The sequence below is a fragment of the Meleagris gallopavo genome, chromosome 1 (genome assembly GCF_905368555.1).
Source record: "Meleagris gallopavo chromosome 1, MGAL_WU_HG_1.1, whole genome shotgun sequence".
NCBI lineage: Eukaryota > Metazoa > Chordata > Aves > Galliformes > Phasianidae > Meleagris > Meleagris gallopavo.
Window position 1 is genome coordinate 164,326,055 of NC_139404.1, and position 22,612 is coordinate 164,348,666.

The following is a 22,612-nucleotide window of genomic DNA, read 5'->3' on the forward strand; positions in this document are numbered from 1 at the left end:
AGGGCTTCCTTGTCTGTTTTGGACAGAGCAAGCCAACACAGTTTGCTTTCATTTTAGCCTGGCCTTGTTGGAGGATGAGTTATGACACTGTAGAAGCTGACAGCCCTTAGCTCCACACACTGAACTGGGCAAACGGACCATCAGAAAGACACAACTGAACGACAGTGGGTCCGTGCTGGGACGGGTACAGAGCGAGCTCGGGGAGGGAAGGGGGCGGTGAGGAAGGATGGCGGCGGCGGCGGGAGGGCGGGTCGCACCGCCTGGGGCTGATTGGCCGCCCAGTTTATAAGAGCTTCCCGGCCGGGTCGGCGGGGTTGTTTGTCGAGGCCGGGGTGCTCCGTGGAGCCGTGTGTGGAGCCGACCCAGCGGAGTGCCCGCGGCGCCATGCGGCGCGCCAGCCGAGACTACACCAAATACTTGCGCGGCTCCGAGGAGGTGGGCAGCGGCACCGCCCACGAGAGCGCCCCGCCGCCGCCGCCAGCGCCGCCGCTGCCGGCACACCCGCACCCGCCGCCCGCCTCCCGCTCTCTCCTGGCCGCCCTCGTCCTCTTGGGGCTGGGACAGGTGGTCTGCAGCGTCGCCCTCTTCCTCTATTTCCGAGCTCAGGTAAGCGGCGCCTCTGGCTCGCTGAGAATACGAATGATGGTAATAAGCAAAGGCAGGGACTTGGTCTGGTTCTGAAGTTGGCCCAGGTTAGAGGCAGTCAGGCTGTGTGTTGACCCGGTGACCTCAGCTAGAGGTGGAGTGCATAGAGTCGTGTGGGCAGGTGTGAGGGGTCCTCAGGGTGGATGGCAGCTCAGTGCTTCCCCTCCATTCAGCCCCTGGGGGGCTTTGATTGTGAAGGCTTCTCCTCCAGCCCGCGGGGAGGCTTTCGTTATTGATGATCAGTTTTTGGTTGGAGGTTTCCTGAGGTCTTCGGCTCAGGTCATACAGGATTCACCAGCACAAGAAGGTTCTTAGAGGTGGATAACAAACAGAAACACATCTGGGATGGTGTGGCTCTCAGCTTGGGCTGAGGCACCTAGGAGTGGGATCCCCTGTGTGCCTGTAGCTGAGCCCAGCCAGGCTGCAGGTCTATTTCAGAGGTTGGCAGACTCTCAGAGGGTATAGGGAGATGCTGCTGCAGGGTGGAGAGCTGCTGCATGGTTTGGGTTTTGGAGAGTAAAGAAGCCCACTTCTTGGAAACAGCTGGGCTGGCTGCCTGCATCCCCTTGCCCTGTGCTACTTGGCCTCCACAGAGGAAGTGGGGGGCTGCAGGGAGTTTGTTTCTCGGGGCCAGGTTGTAGATGCCTGCTTGGCTTCTTATCAGTTGTTCACTTGTTCTGCTAACACAGGTCTGGTGGCCTTCGTAGAATTATTGCTGGAGTTGTTTGTGCTTTCTGTTTGAAGTTAGTGGGAGTGGAAACCTGTTTCTTCCGGTTGACTTTCTAGGTAGCTGTGCTTGATCTTGATGTGGCAAAGGCAGGCTGGATTTCTTAACAAAGTGCACTCTGAAAATAGCTGTTGCATGAGCATGTCCCCACTTAAACAGATGAACAGTTGTCAAATAGATAATGACAATACTAGTCATTTATTATGTGGACTAATTCATATCTCATTACCTGCAATGGCTTTATTTGCTGCTTTTACAAAAGCAAAAAACTCTTGGAGCAGTAGTATGGTACTTAATTGATCATATCCCATGCACTTCAGAAGAGTGACATTTAATTCATGGGACTCGTAGTAAAGTAGCTTACAGCTACTTGTTTACCTGACAGTGTCATAAATTAATGCCTGCTTCAGTTTATGGCAAAGTGTTTTTCACTCCAGATCTGCATGAACTTGCAGAGACATCTTTTTCAAAACATGGCTCATGGAAATGCACAACTGCACACTGATATACTAGTGAGCCATTGCAATCAAAATAATTAACACAAATGTACTTTTTTAATCCCTGTATTCCTGCTCTCTTTCTCCCCTCCCTCCCATTATTCTGGACTCTTTCAGATAGGTTCATGTCAGTGCTTCACACGTGCCCCACAAAGTGTAAAAAGAATTTTCATACCATAAAAACTATTCTTGTTTTGCTTCCTTTATTTTAAAATTTACATAGTCTGGTGCAATTCTGCTTTTGGCAGTCTCTTTCCACTTTTGGGTTCCTATAAGTTTGGAGTAGTGCTGTTGGATGGAATCCTTTGAAAATGTGAAGTTCTGAATAGACTCAAAGATGTAGCTAGATGTAGACTTGACTGAAACCTTGCCTGCAAAATTTCTAATGCTAAAAAGAGATCCTTGCCACCACTGAAAAATAGACTAATAAGCGTACTTTTGGAGTGCGTAATTTGCAATAATAAGATATGATAATCCATATTTGTTCAATTTCTTATTGTGTAATAACACAGATGGGAGAGAAAATGCAGTAGATCTTGGAGAAGTTAAATCTTATAAAAATGCCTTGCCAATTGTTTTATTTATATGGTGCACTATCTGCCTGCTTAGTTTTGAAAAATGTGCTGTCAAATTTAATTGCATTAATCTATCTGCTCTTAAATTTAATTATCTAAATTCGCACTTTTTTAATAACAGAACTAAAGTACTGTGGTGTATTTGATTAAAAAATAATGAAAAGTTAATAGTAGAAGTAGTGCTTCACAAGATATGAATGGGTTGGTGGGCTAACCAAATGTGAATTAGCAAGATCTGACTTTGTAGATTCATAGTGAGAATTTATATGATTAAATGTGACTTTATATATAATACTCTAAGAGGCTGAGTAAACTCTGACTCAATTTTACCATACACTTCTTTATTTTCATTTGCATAAAATCATTTGGGCCGGATCATGACACAATATGAGCTGAGACAATGATTGAGGTTTTGGTTTTTCCTTAGTTTTGTTTATGTTGTGGCTTGAGCATTTGGAATTTCACAAGACACAAAACTAAGGCTGACACCAGATTTTCATGAGTAAACATGTTTGTGGCCAAGAAATAACGTAGCACAATGTGAATGAGACAAGGAGCTGGTATATTTGCTTAAAAAAAGAAAAAGCTAGGAGTTGAATGCTACCAATATTCCAGCAATGACGTTCTGAACTGTAAAAAGATAAAGACTTTTCTTTTTTGGAACATCTTGTGTGAAGTTCTGAACCGAGGGATTTAAACGCTAACAAAATATGTTGCTCCTGGTATTTATTTTTGATTACACTTTGTGAGACATTATTTGCTCATGATCAATGAGAACACAGTCAAAATTTAGTTAGATAGTCCATACAGCTGGAGACGATGGAGACTTGGGCACAGCACAAGGTGGGAGTGCCGAGTGTTTTACTTAACTTACTTTGTCACCTAGCAATGAATAGTCTTCAGAAGCTCTTTTACATTTTTCATTCTGATCTATTTCCTTACTGTACTTAGGTCGTAAAATGATATAAACTGGGTTTAATGCTGACTGAACCAGTGGGCACTGGAACAAGTTGGAAGCTGTCAAAGCTAGATTTGGAGGTCAGGTGTCAAGCTCTTATAGTTTAACCTGGAATTCTGAGCTTATTTATTTTTCTCCGTTTGAGAAAATAGTCTGTACAAATGTTAAGCATTCTGCTGCACCATTCACATTTAGATAAATGGGGATCTGGAAGACAGATTTTTATTACCATTTCGTACATCTGTGGTATTCTGACTTCTGCTGCAGTGTTTTTAAACAGTCTCCTTTCAGGCTTCGTCTAAAATCTGTTGGCAGTGACTAACAGCAAACCACTTGCTAGAGGTCACCAGCACTTTCTGGAAGCCTGGAAGAACCTTTTCTTGGTAGTTAAGAAAAATAATGAAGTGTAAACTGATATGATTAAACTGGAAGTTGGTTTAAGTTATGAAAACAAGGACAGTATAAATGGCTTACTTTAAGAAGAAAGTACAGAATGTGGTACTGTTGGAGGAAAAAAAAAAGGCAATATTTTACTTATTAGATTGGTTGGATTGTATTGTCTTTCAAAATCAAAGTGGACTTTTGTTATAAAATTGGCTCTTAATTCTGGAAATTCCTCTGGTCTCACCCACAGTATTGGAGTTTATTTTGACTGTTTTGACTGCCCTGATTGTCCTGAAAGGAGTTTAGAAGTGCAACTAAAATGGTTAGAGATCCTGGAAAATGTTGGTATTGCAGGGCATTGAATGATGAGATCTCATTTCAAGGTCAGACACAGTAGATATGTATACAAATACTAGCATTGTTAAAATAATGGATGTTCTCTGTGAAGAGGGTAATATATTTAGGATATTTAGCTTCTTTAACTTGTCATAAAGCTTTCTCCAATACTGTTGATGGTGTCTTGATGTTTCCAGGTTTGACATCTTTAGGTCTCTGTGCTGAAGGTCTCTGTTCAAGGGCTACCCTCCTGTTCCTTGTGAGCTAGCAAGCTGCTCTCTGTAGACCATTCCAGTATTTCATTTTGACACTTTGGAATTTCTCCTCAGAATGTATGCTTGAAAGTTTTTTGTTGTTGTTGCTTGTGCCCACAGCAATGGTTTTTTGGTGCTCAGTATTGCTGCTTACATTTATGGCAGCTCAGTGGCAGGCTTGCTGAGAGTAACTGTTCAGAATAGCAAACTAACTTCCATGGTTAAGTTGTGAAGACTTGAGTATTCTTTGAAAATGTTTAAGGACTTCCAGGTAGATTAGCTAGTTCCATGATCAGAGCTTTGCCTGGCACAAAATCTCTGGGGGCTTGTGGTTCATCAGGATGGGTTACACAGCTTCAAAATAGGATGCCGAAGCTATCAGTGTTTCCATTAAGCCTTCAGTCTTGTAACTGGAGGTGCAGAGATGTTGGTTTTCTTTCTCAAGCCTTCAGCAGATAAGTTATGATGTGAATAAGTGCCTCTGTGCTTGTTGCTACTGCTGCCCTGGCAGCATTGTGAGGCGTATTTAATTACTAATGGGTGATAGCTGGATGTCTGTGCTATGTGCAGTTTTGTCATGATAGATGTTCGTGCCCTTATGACAAATGGTCTTTCATAATCTCTTCTTCAAAACCTAGTTTTCTTGCCTACTTTTCAGAAGATGTGCTTAAATGAATCCAGAAAGTGTTCTAATAGTTTCTCACCAGTAGTATTAAACTGATGAAAGTGAGTATAAAAAGTGATTTAGTGATGGGTTGTTAGAATTAGGGTAGTGTGGTTATGTTGCAGTTGGACTTGATGATCTTTAAGCTCTTTTCCAACCTGAGCAATTCTATGATTCTATCCGTAGTCAGTTATCTGTTATGGATCTCTCACTGCTGTCCAGTAGTGTGTGTGGAATGGAGAAGACTTAGATATCAACATTACGTTGAAGGCACTAATTCCCTCAGGTCTTTGATAATACCAATAGAGGAGGGTACATCTGGGGTAGTGAATCCTGGTTGGATGCCTTAACACAGGAGGCATATCAACAAACTGGATAGAGTCTATCAGATGACCACTGCGATAAGGAGGGGCTGTTGCATATCAGAAATGTGGAACTGGATTCTTTCAACCTAAAGAACAGACTGAGATGGAGTCTACTCACTGTTTCTGGCTATCTGAAGTGGGACTGTATAAATGGTGAAGCCAGGCTGTCCAGAAGTGCACAGCAAAACCAAGAGGCACAGTCTATAACCTCCAGCAAGGAGAATTCCAGCTGCACGTCGTTTTACAGTTTTACACAATACAAGAGGTTAAATTGTAGAGCACTTTGCCTGAAGAGATTGAAAGGGGAGATGCCATAAAGCTTTACTTAAGCAAGGCTTCAAGCAGCCTGCCCTAAGTTAGGAGTTGGTCGTGCTTCAAACAAGGGACTGCCCCTTTCTATGTTACTGCCAACCCAGGTCATTCTGTATTGACTGCCTTTTAACAGCTGATGGTGGTCATTGTGTGCTGCTGTTTTTTCCCTCTCCTTGTTCCATTTGTAGTTGAATCTCTCAGTTTCTGGATACTTGTGGAGCCTAAAGGGAGAGAGAGTTTTAGGTTGCACTTGTATGGTCGTTGAAGCTCGTGCTGCCTACCTGCTCCTTCATGCCTGTGCCTGTATTGGCTCTGATGCTTTTCTGACACTTGCAGGAAGTGGCTTCTGGGTGCTCATCCTTCAGGAAACTAGATCAGCAGGAAATCATCCCTGGTACTGGTTTAAAGAGAAGATTGAGAATCAGAAGCAGGATTTCATGGTGAAGAAGGTGAGGGCCCAAAGATGCTCTTTTAGCTCTACTTGAACAGCTAATGGGGCTGCACCAGCTGGTTTCTTAGTTGTTAGTGCTCAGTAGAGTTGTAATAGCAATAAACAGATTTTCTTTCGTATTCAGCTGTATCAGGCCACCCCAGGAAGACGTTACGGCCTCCAGGCCATTGTGTAACTCATCTCAACCGCTGTATTCAAAGCTGTGGCATCTGCTGATCTTCAGGGGAGCCTTTACTGACCTGTTCATTTCCCAATCTGCAGGGATAAGTGAGACAGCGAAAGGATCTCGTGGAAGCTGGCATTGGTTTGAACGAACGGGCAAACAGCTCTTGTGGAGCATTCAGTGAGTGGGTGGTGATAGAGAAGGCAATTTGCTCTGAATGTTGCTGACTGTGCAACAAACGTTTCTCTGCAGTGTGTTCATGTTGGATAAATTGCTGCCTGCTGTAGACTCAGGTTTACCTTTGTAGTCCTACCTTATGGTTTTAAGTCAGTTTGTTTTTTTAGGGGGGCTTAGGAAATTCAATCCCTGTCCATGTGAACAACTGATACAACAAATCTGATTCATTCTGGATGTTCTGCATTCTGCAAAAGCTCCTGCTTTGTTCAGTGCTGCGTTAAAGGAAAATGATCACTGGTTTGATGTTATCCTTAATGGATAATATTCCCTCATCATGATTATTTGCAATATTGTGATTCTTAGCTGTAAATTGGTGCTTTGCTCGTATGTCGTGGGAAACAGAAGAAATTGATAGTGATAGGACAAGGGGGGAATACTTTTAAACTGAGACAGGGAGGTTTAGGTTAAATATTAGGAGGAAGTTTTTCAGTCAGAGGGAGGTGACACGCTGGAACAGGTTGCCCAAGGAGGTTGTGGATGCCCCATCCCTGGAGGCATTCAAGGCCAGGCTGGATGTGGCTCTGGGCAGCCTGGTCTGGTGGTTGGCAACCCTGCATACAGCAGGGGGGGTTGAGACGAGATGATCATTTTCTTTCAAGTTCTTTACTATGAGAGTGGTGAGGTGCTGGAACAGGCTGCCCAGAGAGGTTGTGGATGCCCCTTCCTTGGAGATATTCAAGGCCTGGTTGGATGGGGCCCTGGGCAGCCTGGTCTAGTATTAAATGTGGAGGTTGGTGGCCCTGCATGTGGCAGGGAGGTTGGAGATTCATGATCCTTGAGGTCCCTTCCAACCCTGGCCATTCTGTGATTCTGTGATCGTTGCGGTCCTTTTCAACCCAGGACATTCTGTGATTCTATGATTCTATATGTTCTTATTAGACTGGCAGATACAATTAGAGACCTCAGAGCGGGTTTAGAGTGTGCAAACACTTCTGATGTAAAAGCAGAATACATGCCAAGATCAATTACTGAAAGCCTTAAGCTATCTCTGAAAGAAAATGCTCAATATCTCAAGTGTAAGGTATATGGAAAGGGGGGAGAAAGGATGAAATGGCTTAAATAAAGTTTGTGCTATTGAACTCTGCCGAGGCACAGTCTTGATCTTTGGAATATCTTTCTCAGTCATCTAACTGGTAAGACTCAGGGGCGTTAAACTTACAGTTTAAAAGTATATTTGATTCAGTTACAGTAATTAATTGCTAAAAGTATCTTGCCGATATTTAAGATTTACTGAACTTTGTCCAATAAAGAGGTGTTTTGTAGTACAGTTTTATTGTCTTTTGATCTTCCTGAATTTGTAGCATCTCAGCAAGTGCTTCATGCAGCAATACATTTTGCCTGCAAAACAGTTTTTGGTAGCTGGTTTCTGTACTTCTGTTTGTTCTGTTGAAAAGGATGAGTTAGATATTGTACATACATTCCATAGGCTGCTGCTCTTGACATCTGTGTGTCATCTTACAAACTAGTATTGACAAGGAAGATGGCTGTGTATGTTGCCTGCTAAAGTAATGTTGATGTTGCATTGAGCGGTCTAAACATGGAATTCAGGATTATTGATTTTTATTCTAAAGGTAGGACTATTCTTTAACCTTTGAAAAGTCAAGTATCCAGTCTAAGCTAATGAGCTACGTGACTCCAAAAGATAATCTGTTCTTCTATCTTACATGCCTGTTGGATCAAGTAAATCTTCCTATGGGAAACATTTTTTCTCTTCATTTCTTAGAATGAAACTTGAGATGATAAATATAGCTAATTGCCAAAATTTTAGATGTTTGAAAATCCTGCCTAACTTAAATGTTCTTATTGCTTATCGAGCAGACTGTTTAAACTGTGGCTGTGCTCATATTTTTTTTTCAGATGGACCCTAGTAGAATTTCAAAGGAAGATGCACACTGTGTCAGAATGCTTTTCAGATCTCAAGAGAGTATAGACTTGCAAGACATGCCCTTTGAAAATCAAGAGGTGAAGTTAATGCCAGAATCATGCAGAAGGATGAAGCAGGCTCTCCAAAGAGCTGTGCAGAAGGTAAGTGGCAGATAATGTTTTCCTTTATTTCCTACTCTTGGTAAATCTAGCAGTGTCCAATTTCTGCATACAGAGGTAAGACTGCTTTGTTTGATTGATATTTGATGCTGTGTGTGAGATCCTAATGTATTTGCTTATGAACCTGCTGCTGGTTAACCAATTCAAATAGGTTTTAGTTTTGCTAGAGAAAGTCTTGAATACACATTGAGAAAACTAATCACAGTTGATTGACCATTCTGACTTTTGGGGGTGGGGTCTGTGTGGCAGTTGTTAAGAAGGGCAGTTCCACTTCTTTTTTCCCCCCAGCCTGATGTTCCTGACTCTTCCTAAGAGGATTCTCCAAGCCAAGAATATTTTCAAGCAAAATATTGTCTGGAAGATGGAAAGGACAGTATGTGTTCTCATTTGCTCCTGTTTCTTAAACTTTCTGTAGTGCAATAGTTTTGACTACTCAGAATGAAGGGTACCTCCTTTCCTTTTTTTGTTCACTTGCCCAATCATTGTGTACAGACATTCCCACAGTGATGAAAGAGCTGCTTTGGCATACTATGATAACTAGGCAGTTTCTGCCCAGCAGGGGAGAATGACAGTGTGTTTCCCAAACTCAAATAATAAAAGTAAATTTGCCTTAATGAAGAAACCTAGGAGAGCTGTCACAGTCACCCCTTAGTGCAGTAAGGCTATTATAGGCTATTTAAGAAGCTGAAGTGCTATAATTCTTGGTTTTCCTGGTTTACCTGGTCTATTACTTCCACACATCTGCATATGACTGTCAGTTTTTTTCATAAAGGATACTCTATTAGATTTGAGCTGAACTCTTGTGTACTTTAAAGAGTGAATTGTACTTGAGTAAGTTATACACTGCTTTAATTGTGCTGATGTTTCCTTTTAATAGAGTAGCATGAGTGATAGATGTTTTTCAGAATAAAACTTCAAGGAAGATGGGTGCTTGCCACCTTCTTTAAAAACTCAGAAAAAATGATTAGCTCAGTAGGACTTGTTCATTCTTTCAGCATTTTTTAGACTCAGACTCTACCCCTACTTTTATTTTCTGTGCACTGATGCTAGAGTGCTCTTTCAAGCAGTTCCCTTGGCAGTAAGGAGCTTGTTACTGTAAGTGAATGGGAAGCTCTGTGTTCTGGTCATTTGCTGCTGGTTACTCAACAAAAAAATTGACTTCAGTGGAGGCTGCATATCCTGCCTTCCAGCATAGAGGTTAAGTGCTGCAATGTCAGTGGCCAAGATAAGTAGTGAGTAGGATAATTTTTTTTTTTGGTCAATGACCATTAGTTTGAGAACAATAAGGTTTCCTCTGCCAAAGTAATCGGACTGGAATTCTTGAATGCAACAGAATGTATTAAGTAGCTGGGTCAGTGTTCTGGATGCTTTGTCATCACACACTGATGACAGAAAAATAAAGATAGGCAAATGTTTGCCTGGGTTTGCATCTTCTCTATTTTTATTTCAGAAATGAAAGAAACGTTAAAGCAGAATTATCCTTGGTGGTGTTCTGTAAGCTATGCCTTTCACTGATTCTGCTATAGTGAAAGGCAGAGGTGTAGCTGAATGTTATCTCCAGTATGGCTAGTCCTTGGTGTGAGAATGTAGCCTACGTGACTGGAAAGATGTTTCCTATTTTCTCTATTTAGTTCACTTTCCTGAAAGAGAATCTATCCTGTGTTTTAAGAATAAGTATCCTTATTTGCATTGGCAGTATATTAGGTGACTGAAGTGAAGCACTTCAAAAATAGTTGTGATTTTTTTTTTTTTAATTGTTTGACTTTTGCAATTCAAACTGTTCAGGAAATGAAAAGAGACAAATTTTTTTTTTTTTGCTTAATTTTATAGTCTGGTTACAGCTTTTAGCTTACTACACTGATTCTCATCTGTTTTGTTTGTACACCTGTAGACGAATGTTTAAAGCAGAGATTCATGTTGCCAATACTCTTACCAAAAAAAAAAAACAGTGTAGTAGTGCTGCAAATCTAGATCTAGAACTATGTCTCCTGAAAAAAGCTTATTCCAGAAAAAAAAGCTGTTTAGGGAGCAGCTTACTCAGTAGAAAACGCACATTCAATATTATTGCATATAAACTTTCAAGCAGACAAATAATATGCTTTCCTTGTCTTTGTTTGCTTTTTTTTTTTTTTTTGTATATAACCCTAAAAACCCTTTGGCAACCCAGATGCACTAACCACATTTCTTATGAAGTCTATTATGTGTCTGAAGTAGAAAGGACTACAAACATATCTTGGGTCAGTTCATGAGTGTCTTTTTTTGGCTATGTTCCCAGCTTTTAGCTTCTTGGGGAGTTCAGGCATAAACTAGTCCCCTCCATGGCAAAAAAAAAGCACTTTGTTGGTAGACCTCCAGGGCAGAACTCATAAAGACATATATATATTTTTAGCAGACGTTTTAAGTGCATGTGGTTAGAGACAAACTGAAGGTTTTATGGGTGACTGTTATAAGTTGACAAAATTTCAATTTCCATACTACAACCTTACATGCTTTTTTTTTTCTGCAGGCAGTAGAGTACTCATTTGAATAGACACTGCAGTGCTAATTTCCATCTTCTGAAGAATATTTACTTTCTATTTCACTTCCTTTCTGATTAACTTTCTTCTGCCGAGTTTCTGACAAGATACTACTTCTTGATATTAGCTGAACTTGAAACAGTGAGAAAAGAAAAAGAAACACCTACCTAGGGGAACCTTAGCCTTAGTCACAACTTCCTCAATTTGTGAATATATTAAGGGTCTCTTGTAGTTGGTCTCAAAAGGGTGCTTGTAGCTACTCAAAGTAGATCATGAGATATTGTATAATCAAAGAGGAACTAAAAACCATTCACAAGTGTTACTTGTTCTAATGTAGCCTGGTTCAACCTTGGACATAACTGGTGGGATAGAACCTGTGGCAGGGGGGTTGGAAATTCATGATCCTTGAGGCCCCTTCCAACCCGAGCCATTCTGTGACTTGTGTTTTGAAGACCTGAGATGCTGGTTTGGTAATAGGTCTAATAGTTGCTTGAGGGTTAAAACCTGCATCCTGTTTTGCATAAGGAAAGAGCAGTTCCAGACACTTAAAGCATGGTTTTAGCTTTCAAAATTTGGAAGTTTTGCAGCTTCCTGATGACCTTACAATTTTTTTTGAAGTAAGGAATAAGTACTTTTTATTTGACAGACTGCTTGTGTGTTGTTTGAACAGTGATTGTATGAAAGAGGTTGGGATATGGGAAGCAGACCAGCAGAGTTGACACGGTGGGCAGTGAGCAAGTGACGCAAAGGTGTACAAGTGCAGATTATTGGAAGATGATGTGTGGTGTGATTTTTTTTTTTTTTTTTTGCAAACACTTGTTCTAAAAATAACAGCTTGGTAGCACTCTTTGCTGTGTGGTTCGAAGTCTTGAGAGAATCACTGGTAATATTTTGTCAAGAGTCATGCTCCTTTAGTTATGTCTTTGTTACAAGATCTGTTGAGCTGTTTCTGCTTTCTTAATGGTAGTGTGCATTGTGAGAAAGGTACTTAAAGGCATTCAAGTGCCCAGTAAGAGGGCATCTGTAGACATCCAGGTAGCACAGTCCTTATGTCTTTCAGGATCAGAAAAGCAAGTGCAGGTTTAGTTCTTCTATGGCAGGTTGTGTAAGACAGGTGTCTTGGAACCATAAAAACAAATGAAGTTTGGTTTTTTTTTTTTTTGAAAGTCAAGAACAATTTTGAAGTACATATTCTTCATGAGGAAACCCACAGCTCCATCCTTGTTCTTTATTAACTAGTTCCTGTATTTCTCCCAGTTTCTTTCTGGACTCCTAGGTGACTGGAAAGAAAAAAATTTAGAATTTTGTGGGGCTGTTCAGAATCAAGTAAAAAGCTTGACACTAGTGCAGGGTTTGGAGAACTCTGCTGATGGAGGATATTTGTTTTCTGGTCACAGGCTAACTATTGGTAATCCACTGACAGGCACACAAAACATGAGCCAGACTCAGGTTCTTCTTAAGTGTATTAGTGTTGGGCTTATTCTTATCTCCCCTTTTATTGCCATGATCACAGAATTGTAGGGTTTGGAATGGTTCTCAGGAGATCATCTAGTCCAACCTCCCTGCTAATGCATGGTCACTAGAGTAGGTTGCACAGGAAAGCATCCAGATGGGTTTCTAATAGCTCCAGAGGAGACTCTTAAGATGTTTCTGAGCAATTTTTTCTAGTGTTCTGTCACTCTCAAATTAAATAAGTTTTTATTCTTGTTCATATAGAACTTCCTGTATTCAAGATGATGCTTGCATCCTTCATTGCATATTAGCCTAGATTCAAGAGGAGTACATGAGAGGTGCTCCTGTCAAGACCAGCCTGCAGCTTGGTGACAGAGTTGCTCCTAAGTAGGAGGAGAGTAGGAGGAGAGTGATAGGTAGATTGAAGACTATCAAGATGAGGAATACAGTGGAGTTGTATCTTCCTAGGTAGCTGTTCTGCTCACCAAGTAGTAATATTGCAGATGAAAAAAAACCACCACTAGTTAGAAAAAAAAGCTCATACTACATTTTGTGAGGACTGCAGCCTTTCTGTGTGGAAGATATGCTGAGTCAGACTGCTAGGTCTCAGAGGGTAGAAGCACCAGCTGCTCAAGCCAGAGCATCTTTGGAAACATGCAGAAACAGAACTCTAGGTTCCTAAGGAAAAAAAAAATAGGTTGCTAGAAGGATAGCAACTGGCCAATTCAGGGACTTCAAGGGCTGTGTAGTTATCAGGTATGGGATTTCATTTATTACCCTTTTAGATACTAGAAGATTAAAATGTACGTTGTCTTGAATCTGTACAACAACCTCTCTAGACAAGTGCATTATCACATCTCCCAGAAATAAAGGATCCTTAAGTAGATTCCACACTCAAAACATTTCCATTAAGAAAGGAAGAAAACAAAGAAGTCTTCCCTTTCTGGGGAAAGTCTGGGGGGAGTTATAGAGCTATAATGTCTGAGACTCTAGTCTATCTCACAGTCTTTCACTCTTTTATTCTATTTTCTCCAGATGAGGTCTTAAAAGGGCACAGTAGATGGGAGCAATCATATCCCTTGCCCTGCTGGCTACCCTTCTTTTGATGCAGCCTAGGATACTGCTGGCTTTCCAGGCTGAAAGTGCATGCTGTCAACACATTTCCAGTTTCTTGTCCACCAGGATCATTAAATCCTTCTCTGTGGGGCTGATCTCAAGGAGTTCTTCTCAAAGTCTAGGAATGTCCTGACCCAAGTGCAATGCCTTGTACTTGGCCTTGTTGAACCTCATTAGGTTTTCTTGTGACAACTTTTTGAGCCTGTCTAGGTCCCTCTGGAAGGTTTTCTTCTGTTGTGGTAACAGCACACTCAGCTTGATGTCATCAGCAAACTTTCTGAGGGTATGCTTGATCCCACTGTCTTGTTGATAAAGGTGTTGAAGAGTACTAGCCCCAAGAGGAGAATGGCTTTAAAAGATAGGAAATTTAGGATAGATATTACAGGAAATTCCATACTCAGAGAGTGGTGAGGCTCTGGATCAGGTTGCCTGGAGAGGCTGTGGATGCTCCATCTCTGGAAGCATTCCAAGGCCAGGGATCTGGGTAGCCTGACCTAGTGAGTGGCCACCCTGTTCATGGCATGGGTTTGAACTGAATGATCTTTAAGATCCTTTCCAACCTAAGCCATTCTTTGATTCTATGATTTTTATCACCTTAGTACCTAGTACTTGTGATTTTTCTTCTTACTACTTCATTAGAAGTTAAAGATCAGGTGTGGTTAGAGGCTGATGCTGGTGCACGGCTCCTAGAATTGAGCTTTGCTAGAACTGATGTTGCAGTAAGAAGCTCAGAGAGGGGAAGTGAATCTAAGTGGGGGGAGATGGGTGTGGGTTTTGCCGCTTCTGAAGTTGCGATTCTTCTGCTTTTCTTCTTGTCTCTACAGCAAAAAGCATTTTAATGATTCATATCTACAAAATCAGCATATCTCTGCTGAGGTAGTATGCTTTGATAGTCATACTACAACTTCCATGCTGCTGTGGCTTTCCATTTTGGTTTAACATTTAGACACCTACTGAAAGAGTACAGCAGAGCTGTTACAGATATCACGGTGACTTCAAAATTACATAAAAGCAGAACTTCAGGTGTTTCCAAAGCAAGGTTTCAAATTTTAGAGCACTACAGTGATAGAGAATACATGGAATATTGCTGATCTGGCCAAATCTGAGGTGTACTATATATATGTGGTGTTGAATTAGATAACCAACAGTACAGGAGACAAAGACAGAATACAGGACCACACAGGTTTCAGTGGTAAGAATATGATTTGCTTTTGTCTGCAGTAAAATGTTTCCTTCTACTAAGCCTCTTCATGGTGGTTGCATGGTATGAGGTAGTCTCAATAGCAAAGAATATTATCCTTATTTTGTAGGAAACAAATAGGGAGAGTCATAGGGAAATGGGACAGTACTGAGGAATAAACCTAATAATGCAGAGCTTCTAACAAGAGCATGTTTAGATTTTTGAAAACTGCTATCTGTAAGTCTTCTCAAGGAGGAAGCAGGGGTGGATTGTTGAAAGCAAGGCTTTCAGTGGTGCCTGATATTTCTGCAGTTCTTGGTTTTGGGTTGGACTTCATTCATGTTAAAATTAATCTGCAATTTTAGAGAATGTGGACTTCCAGACTCTGGCACCCAATCAACTCGGCCCAGTACAAAAGTGAAACATGCTTATTCAATTTATGTATACCTTCTGTAATTAATGCTTCTTCAATTTCTGTATACCTTATTGTAAGTGAGGCTTGGCTGCGAAACCTACTAGTCTTGAAACCTCTCCTGTTAGTGGTCAAGCATAAAGGGTGGAGGTTTCATTTACCTCATCATCAATGAAATGCAGTGCCTAGCTTTTCTCAGCTATGTGATTACATATTAGTCTCGATGCAGAGCTGCCTCTTTCATTACCTTTCAGCTGCGAGAAATTAAGTCAATTCATTAGCTTTGTGGTTTTATGGGATATGTTCTTAGCAATCATTGTTACATTATATTTAGTGAAACATTTCAAGTTCAATAAGTGGAAATAGTTGTAAATGTAAATCCTCCCATCACTCTTCCGATAAATGGTGTGGTGATATTCCAAGCCAGCATTCCTATGATGCTGTGTTCTAATTGTACAAACTGCAATGCATAATATTAGAGGAAAAAAAAAAAGACAACATCAAAGCAATGTATTTTTCTCATTTTAGGAAGTCCAACGTATTTTGGGAAAAGAGCCACCAAGACCAGAAAAAGGTAAATGCTGGTTTATGAATAAGAAATAAGATTTTAATTCTAAACTTATTTTTTTTTCTGGTGTAATGAAAGTCTTTTTGTTCCAGCTGCAATGGAGGCAATAGGAATGGAACTGTACAGGAGAAATAAGCCAGAGAAGCAACCTTTTGCCCACCTCATTATTGATGATAAGAATATTCCAACTGGTAAGTTTAAAGTGAATACTTCTAATGCTACCATAAATTAATTCAATTCCTTTTTGTTAAGTGCATTACTCTTCTCTTTTATGCAACCAAACCAAAGGGGAAGGCTCTGTTGAGGCCTGAAACCTGAGATTTTCAGCAGTCTACTCTGGAGACAAAACACTTCTGCACTGAAGGAGTCAGCTTTTTGCCTGGAAGGATATGATTCTTTCTCCCTCCAAGTGCTTTGTCACTGCTCAAATCTAGAGCTTAATAAGCAGAGAGCCTAGATTTTGATTTTACTTTTACTGACATGCATTGCTGTATCAACTTTTTAGGGAATTAATTAGCATGTCTGTAGATGATGGCAGGGGAAGCATTGCTCTTATTCTCTTTGCTTTCTTTTTTCAGCACAAACTGTAGGAGCTCTTAGAAATATAGTGCCAGTAGTAAAACTACTTTGTTTCTCCTTTGAGTAAGTCGACCCCTTGCCAGTGCAGTGAGTTGAGCTCATCTGGCACATGGGTTGTGTCCATTGGTTGGAAGAGCCAGACATTAATCATGAGGACAGCTTCTGCTGATCCTGTGATTGCATTAGTAAGGGACTGCATCCTTACAGATGGATACCACAAACCTTCTACTGATTGTAAGACACTTTACTGTCTTACCACTTATCACTTATCACTACCCACTTGACTGGGTGGCATAGAGGTTCATGACAGAGATTAAGGATGGAGGATTTGCTTGTGGGTCACTAGGTCTTGTTTTTCCCTACCCTGTTTTCTTTGACTGTAAATTTCTATTTTCTTCCCATGTTTCCTCGCCCTACATGTCTTCTAAATTATTTTATGCCATCTGTGAGTCTTAGCAGATTGGTTTTCAGCATTTTAAGTTCTTTGTTGTCATTGCTGACCCAGAATAAGCAATGTCAGGAAAAAGAATCAGTTTTGTAATCATCAGTCAGGATTGAGTAGCCTGTGAGGGAACACCCACCATAAATAAGCACTGAATGTGTTCCATTCACCTGGTTCACAATAATTAAAAACCCCAAATGGACTTTTGAAGTTGGGGAATGTCAGGGAAGGGAGTGGAAATAACCCTTCTTAGATCTTGGTGTCCCACCCATCATTTGACTGCAGAAGCCATGGTGGTTTTGTTTGCAGTGTGTATTTTTTAGGTTTGTTGCCTTAGGCTAAAGCTAGATGCTTGCTGGTTGCTTTTTACAAGAGCTTACTTTAAACCTTACCTAAGTTTTAAAAGGACAACAGTGAATTTTGGTTTATAAATTGATTACAGAAATTAGTCATAGTTTAAAGGAGAAGAGTACAAATGTAAATAGATGTAAATGTTATATATATCATGTGGGATGTGAATTGGTACCTTTAACTGTCTAAGGAAACACTGTAGTATTTTGAGCTATTTACAGCTACAGGTTTGGCTTCACTACTGCTTGCCTCCAGAAAAGGTTTTTCAGAGTGGACAGAACTTTAGCTCTTTCCTCAGGCTTTATTTATACCTGAATGCTGCTGCAATGCAAAGGATAATAAATACTGTGTTTCGTTCTTCCATTACCCTTCTATTGTCATCTTTCTTACTAGTTAATTCTACTGGAACTCAATTATGTTCGTTTCAGTTCATGCCTACTAACATGTAAGACATTGTCTAGATTTGTTTTGAGTTACCAGAAAGACTGTAAATTATCTTTTCTAATGCTTGTTACCTTGAGTGGAAGGTTACCTTAGTCATTATCTTTGACTTCTGCCTTTTCTGTCAACATAACTTGTCTTATGTTATTTTTCCATTGCTCCATTGTAAGTTTTGTCTCAAAACATACTACTGTATTACAGCAATTCTGACTGTCCCATAACATGGGATTATTATGTTTTAGAGTTTCAGTCACAGCTGGCTTAGCACTTGTATGCTCCAGTTTTCTCCTCTGCCTGCGTTTTGGGATATTTATTGTTTTGGTGTCTCCAGATTTGGGTGCGTTACTCCCTGAAGTCCTTAAAAATTGCATGCATCTTTGTGCTGTGTCACTGGCTATGGCAAGCCTCTTTAAAGCTTTGAATTGTTGCAAAACGTCCGTCTACCTTGGTTAATATAGTCACAGCATTATAATCTAGGTTGAAGGAGGCTTTTAGATGTCATCCATGCTAATCTCCTGCTCAAAGCAAGTCTAATTACATCAGTAGATAAGCTCATCCTCCATCATGTCTTGGTCTGCCTTTCCACCTAACCGTGGATGAATGATATGTATTGCTCTCAGCACTAGAGTGTGAACCAAATTTCACCCACAGTTGCTTTCAGCATCATGAATGCAAGTGACTATGGCACCTATTTTCCATCTTCCCCCTTCAGCAAATCATGTATTTTCCTTGAGGACTTCTTTAGAATTGCCACTTAGTTATTGAGTCTGGCAACTAAAAAGTTTACTGGCAGGTAAATAAAATCTGCGTGTAAACTTCTTGATGTGCCACCAGTCAGTCACAGTATGCTGGCATGCTTTTCTGCTTGGTCGAATGTGTACATTGCTGTTCAGATCTCTGATGTACTTCTGTCCTTGTCCAGTAATGTAGGCCCTAATTTCTGACCTATCTTCCTCATTTTCAGGGTAGCCCAAGTTTCATGGGGTAGTATTTCTGATAGGCTCAACACTGTGTAAAAGAAGTCCTACAAAACTTCATCTATCAGTAGTTCTTCTGAGATGGGCTCTGGTACCCCTTTCTCAGCATTCTCTTGCAGTTGAATAATTCCAGGATAAGAGACTTAGTTGATTGATTCCAGAGTTCTTTAGAAGTACTACACAGAATAAGGCTTATCTCTGTATGAATTTGTTTGGATAATTTCTACTTGGCTACACGGGAGTCATAGGGGAACAGCTATTTATGTTCTGCTATTAAAGCCTGTGCTTTGCACAGTTTTTTGTGGAGGGATGCTGGAAGGTTGTTTTCTCACTCTGGATTGCCATTGAAGTATTCCGTTCACATGCAAAAGTCACTTGTCCTTGGCAATTAGACTCGTAGCTCTCGAAGTCCCCTGTCTCTACTTACCCTCTCTTATTTATGCACAAACAAATCCAGGAAATGTCTTTAATCAAATGTACCTGAAGCTGTTTCCCAGGATGCTTATGAGCACTGGCAATTCTCTGGGCATGCCTGGGTACATGGTTGGAGGACACCAAGTGGCCTTGGAAACTTTAGTGGAAATAGATTGTTTTGGTTTGATGTGGAGAGGATAGAGTACTGAATATTCCTATCAGGCAGGTAGATGCACCAGGAGCCAAAGATTTACAGTTCTCTGATGCCTATGCAGGTCTGCTGCTGTGCTTCAAACAGAAATGGTTTTTGTTTGGAAGGTGGTAGTGGTTAGGAGAACAAGTTGTCCATCTTCCATCTGTTGTGCTATGCATTACAAGTCTTGTGAATAAATGGTAGGTTGTAGTGGCTCTTCCATTCAGTGGTGCATCCCAGGAAGTGTCAGGGCCTGCGTGGCTTTCTCAGAATGCTGCTGGTGTTCCTCTGTGTGGACATGTCCATGGGTCTTGACTGGATCTTGTACACCTCCTATTGCCTGTTCCTTTTTTTTTTTTTTTTTCCTGACAGCTGAAGTGGGTGCTAAAGGAATGGTGCTGGAACTGAGGAGGTGCAAGGGAATGTGAGGTTTATACTATGGGAGGTGTTCCTTATTAGAGCAGTGTCTCTGCATAATACATATGCCATAGTAGCCATGATGCCTGGGCTGGTGTTGCAGTTTGCTGCTTAACACTCTGACACTAAAACCAAACTGAGGTGTCAAATGTGATGATGTTTAAAAGGAATGCTCCTTCTGAATCCCTCAAGGCATCTCTTAGCTCAGTAGGATCTAAGTGAAGTGACCTCTGAGACTTGACCAACTTGAAGCCTCTTAAAAGTGTGGCTACTTGAGGACAGCAACCAGGTGGTGCGTTTCAGACCAGAGTTCCTGGAAGACATTTGTACCTGTATATATGAAGTTAGCTTTCAGTGACAGTATGGAGCTGACAAGTCTAAACATTTCTAGTGTCTCAGCTACTCTTTCACTCTCTTTACAGAGCCTTCAGTCACTTTAACAGATAAGGGACTTGTTGACCAGCCTTTCATCGTGGAGGCAGAGCAGAAAAGAGTTATATATGTAGTGGTTCAGTAATGCTTGCTTAGATGTGCTCTGTTAATTGTTTTTGGTAATCAAACAGTAACTGTATATTTTGATTTTCATGTACGTGATGCTGTGTGGAGAGAGAGGGAGAAATTACAGTGATTATCTTCTTTCTTAATTTGTCGCTCTCCTGCTTAAGATAATTTGAGGGGGATTTGTTCTCCGAATGTGGAATATCAACTCATTTTTTCTAGCTGGAATCATCATAGAATCATAGAATGGCCTGGGTTGAAAAGGACCACAATGACCATCTTCTTTCTAACCACCTGCCACGGGCAGGGTCACCAGCCACCAGACCAGGCTGCCCGAGAGCCACATCCAGCCTGGCCTTGAATGCCTCCAGGGATGGGGCATCCACAACCTCCTTGAGCAACAAAAGACAGGCTATCTAGAACAAAGCTTTTCTATTGCTATTAATTAAAAAAAAAAAAAAATTGAGGTTTGCTTTTTAAATGTTGAGCTTTTTCAAATATTTATAAATAATATTTTTTTTTCCTCCCCTCTCTTCAGGAACTCGCAAAGTGAACCTTACATCTTGGCATCATGACAAAGGCCAGGCAAACTTATCAAATATGACGTTCAGTGATGGGAAGCTGATTGTTAATCAAGATGGATTTTACTACCTTTATGCCAACATTTGTTTTAGACATCATGAAACTTCAGGAAACCTGACTAAGAGAGGGCTTCAGCTGATGGTGTACATGACTAAGACAAACCTTAAAATAAGGCGCTCTGATGTGTTGATGAAGGGAGGAAGCACCAAATACTGGTCAGGGAATTCGGAATTTCATTTTTATTCTGTAAACATAGGAGGATTTTTAAAATTAAAAACTGGTGATATGATAAGTATCCAGGTATCAAACCCATTGTTACTGGATTCATCACAAGAAGCAACTTACTTTGGGGCATTTAAAGTAAGAGATTTAGACTGAATCTTTTAGTGTGCTGAAATATTGGGGGGGTGGGGGTTTGTAGTCCAGACACAACTTGAAGACAGAGAATGAAAATCTTTTGCAACCCAATTTCATCTGTATAAAACATATATCTCTAAAGACACATTTTGCCCTGTGCTGATTCTAGCAACAGTTTCATAAATCAAGGATATAATTATATAGATCTCCTGATTCAGTCTTATGCTAATTTTACTTCCTATGTTTCCATTGGCTTTGGTAGAGTCATTATGATTTTACATTGATTTAACTGAAAGTAGAGCAATTAATATTACTCTATTTGTTTCCACACCCTGACCGTACTTTATAGCCTGTGCTACTCTTGCTAGTACAAACAGTGCCCAGAACTGGGCAGGGCAGAAACTGGCTTCCAGATTGAGTTTGGTGCTCAGATTTGCTTGGGGCTGAGCATTCTGACCCTGAGACAGCAAAGATTGTGAACGTATGACTAATTCCATTGCATTTGATGTGGTTTTTCACATGTTTAGTTAAGCGGGTTCTTGCTTTGCTGGATTAAGGTTGGAGCTTTCAAGACCCGGCAGAAATGAGTTGTATAACACCTAAACAGTTCAAATTAAGTTTTTTATCTGACTAAAAGGGCTATTCCAGGAAGGAGGAGGATCATCTGGCCTTGCAGTTCTAAAAGGTTAATTACAGGTCATTCTTATTGTTGCACAGCTAATTGCAAATACAGATTGTCAAAGTACAGTATGCCTTTAAAGTATTACATTGTGCCAGAACCTGCAAAGACATTTTTTTAGACAAAAAATATGTATTTTTATATTCTGTAATATCTAAAGTTATATTTCAGGTGTAATGTTTTGTGTAAAGAAAAAAAATGTAAATTATATTGTCCTATAGTATTTGATACAAGATATTTAAATTCTCTTGCTGTTTGTATATTTAATGTTTTATACTGTTTTTAATGTACAGACATGTTAAACTAGTGCACTTTTTAATCCCAATGGGAAAAATTGCAGCTAAAAGAGGTTGTTTGCAATTAGCAAATGTAATATATCTTTGTTCTTTTTAACTTAATAGATTTCTGTTAAACTTGTCAGTATTACTGGGAGGAGAGGAGGGAATTTCACACCAAAGTCATGAGTAATCACACCAGAATGCTGGTCACTGGGTGCCTTTCCAACCTGGAGGGTTATTAACATTATGAAGCTGGGATGACATTAAAAAAAAAAAAGCCACAGAAATATATTGGGGGTATTTATAGTTACTAAGCAGGCAAGTTTTTCTACAGTGAATTCTGCAAGTTATAAATTCTGTAATGACATTTTTTTTAGCCTAGTTTCCTGATGAAGTGAAGCTTATGTCATTGCATTGCCTGTCCTTTTCTCCCCTTGTAGCTTTTGAAACTCTGTGCCTTTCTGCCAGATGTGGCAGATGATTGGCAGTGTTAACAGGTAATCTTACAGGATTCTTGTGAGAACTGACAGCTGAGGAAAAACTCAGCCA

The 22,612-nt window shown here is 40.4% G+C and overlaps 1 protein-coding gene across 1 annotated transcript; it reads left to right on the forward strand.

The window, feature by feature from the left end:
* Nucleotides 1-301: 301 nt before the first annotated feature.
* On the forward strand, nucleotides 302-22,390 carry TNFSF11 (TNF superfamily member 11). The gene is made up of 5 exons (XM_085215810.1): nucleotides 302-606; nucleotides 8,426-8,593; nucleotides 15,816-15,861; nucleotides 15,948-16,046; nucleotides 20,706-22,390. The coding sequence occupies exons 1-5, from the start codon at nucleotides 385-387 to the stop codon at nucleotides 21,125-21,127; spliced, it is 957 nt and encodes a 318-aa protein (XP_085071936.1). The 5' UTR covers nucleotides 302-384; the 3' UTR covers nucleotides 21,128-22,390.
* Nucleotides 22,391-22,612: the final 222 nt, after the last annotated feature.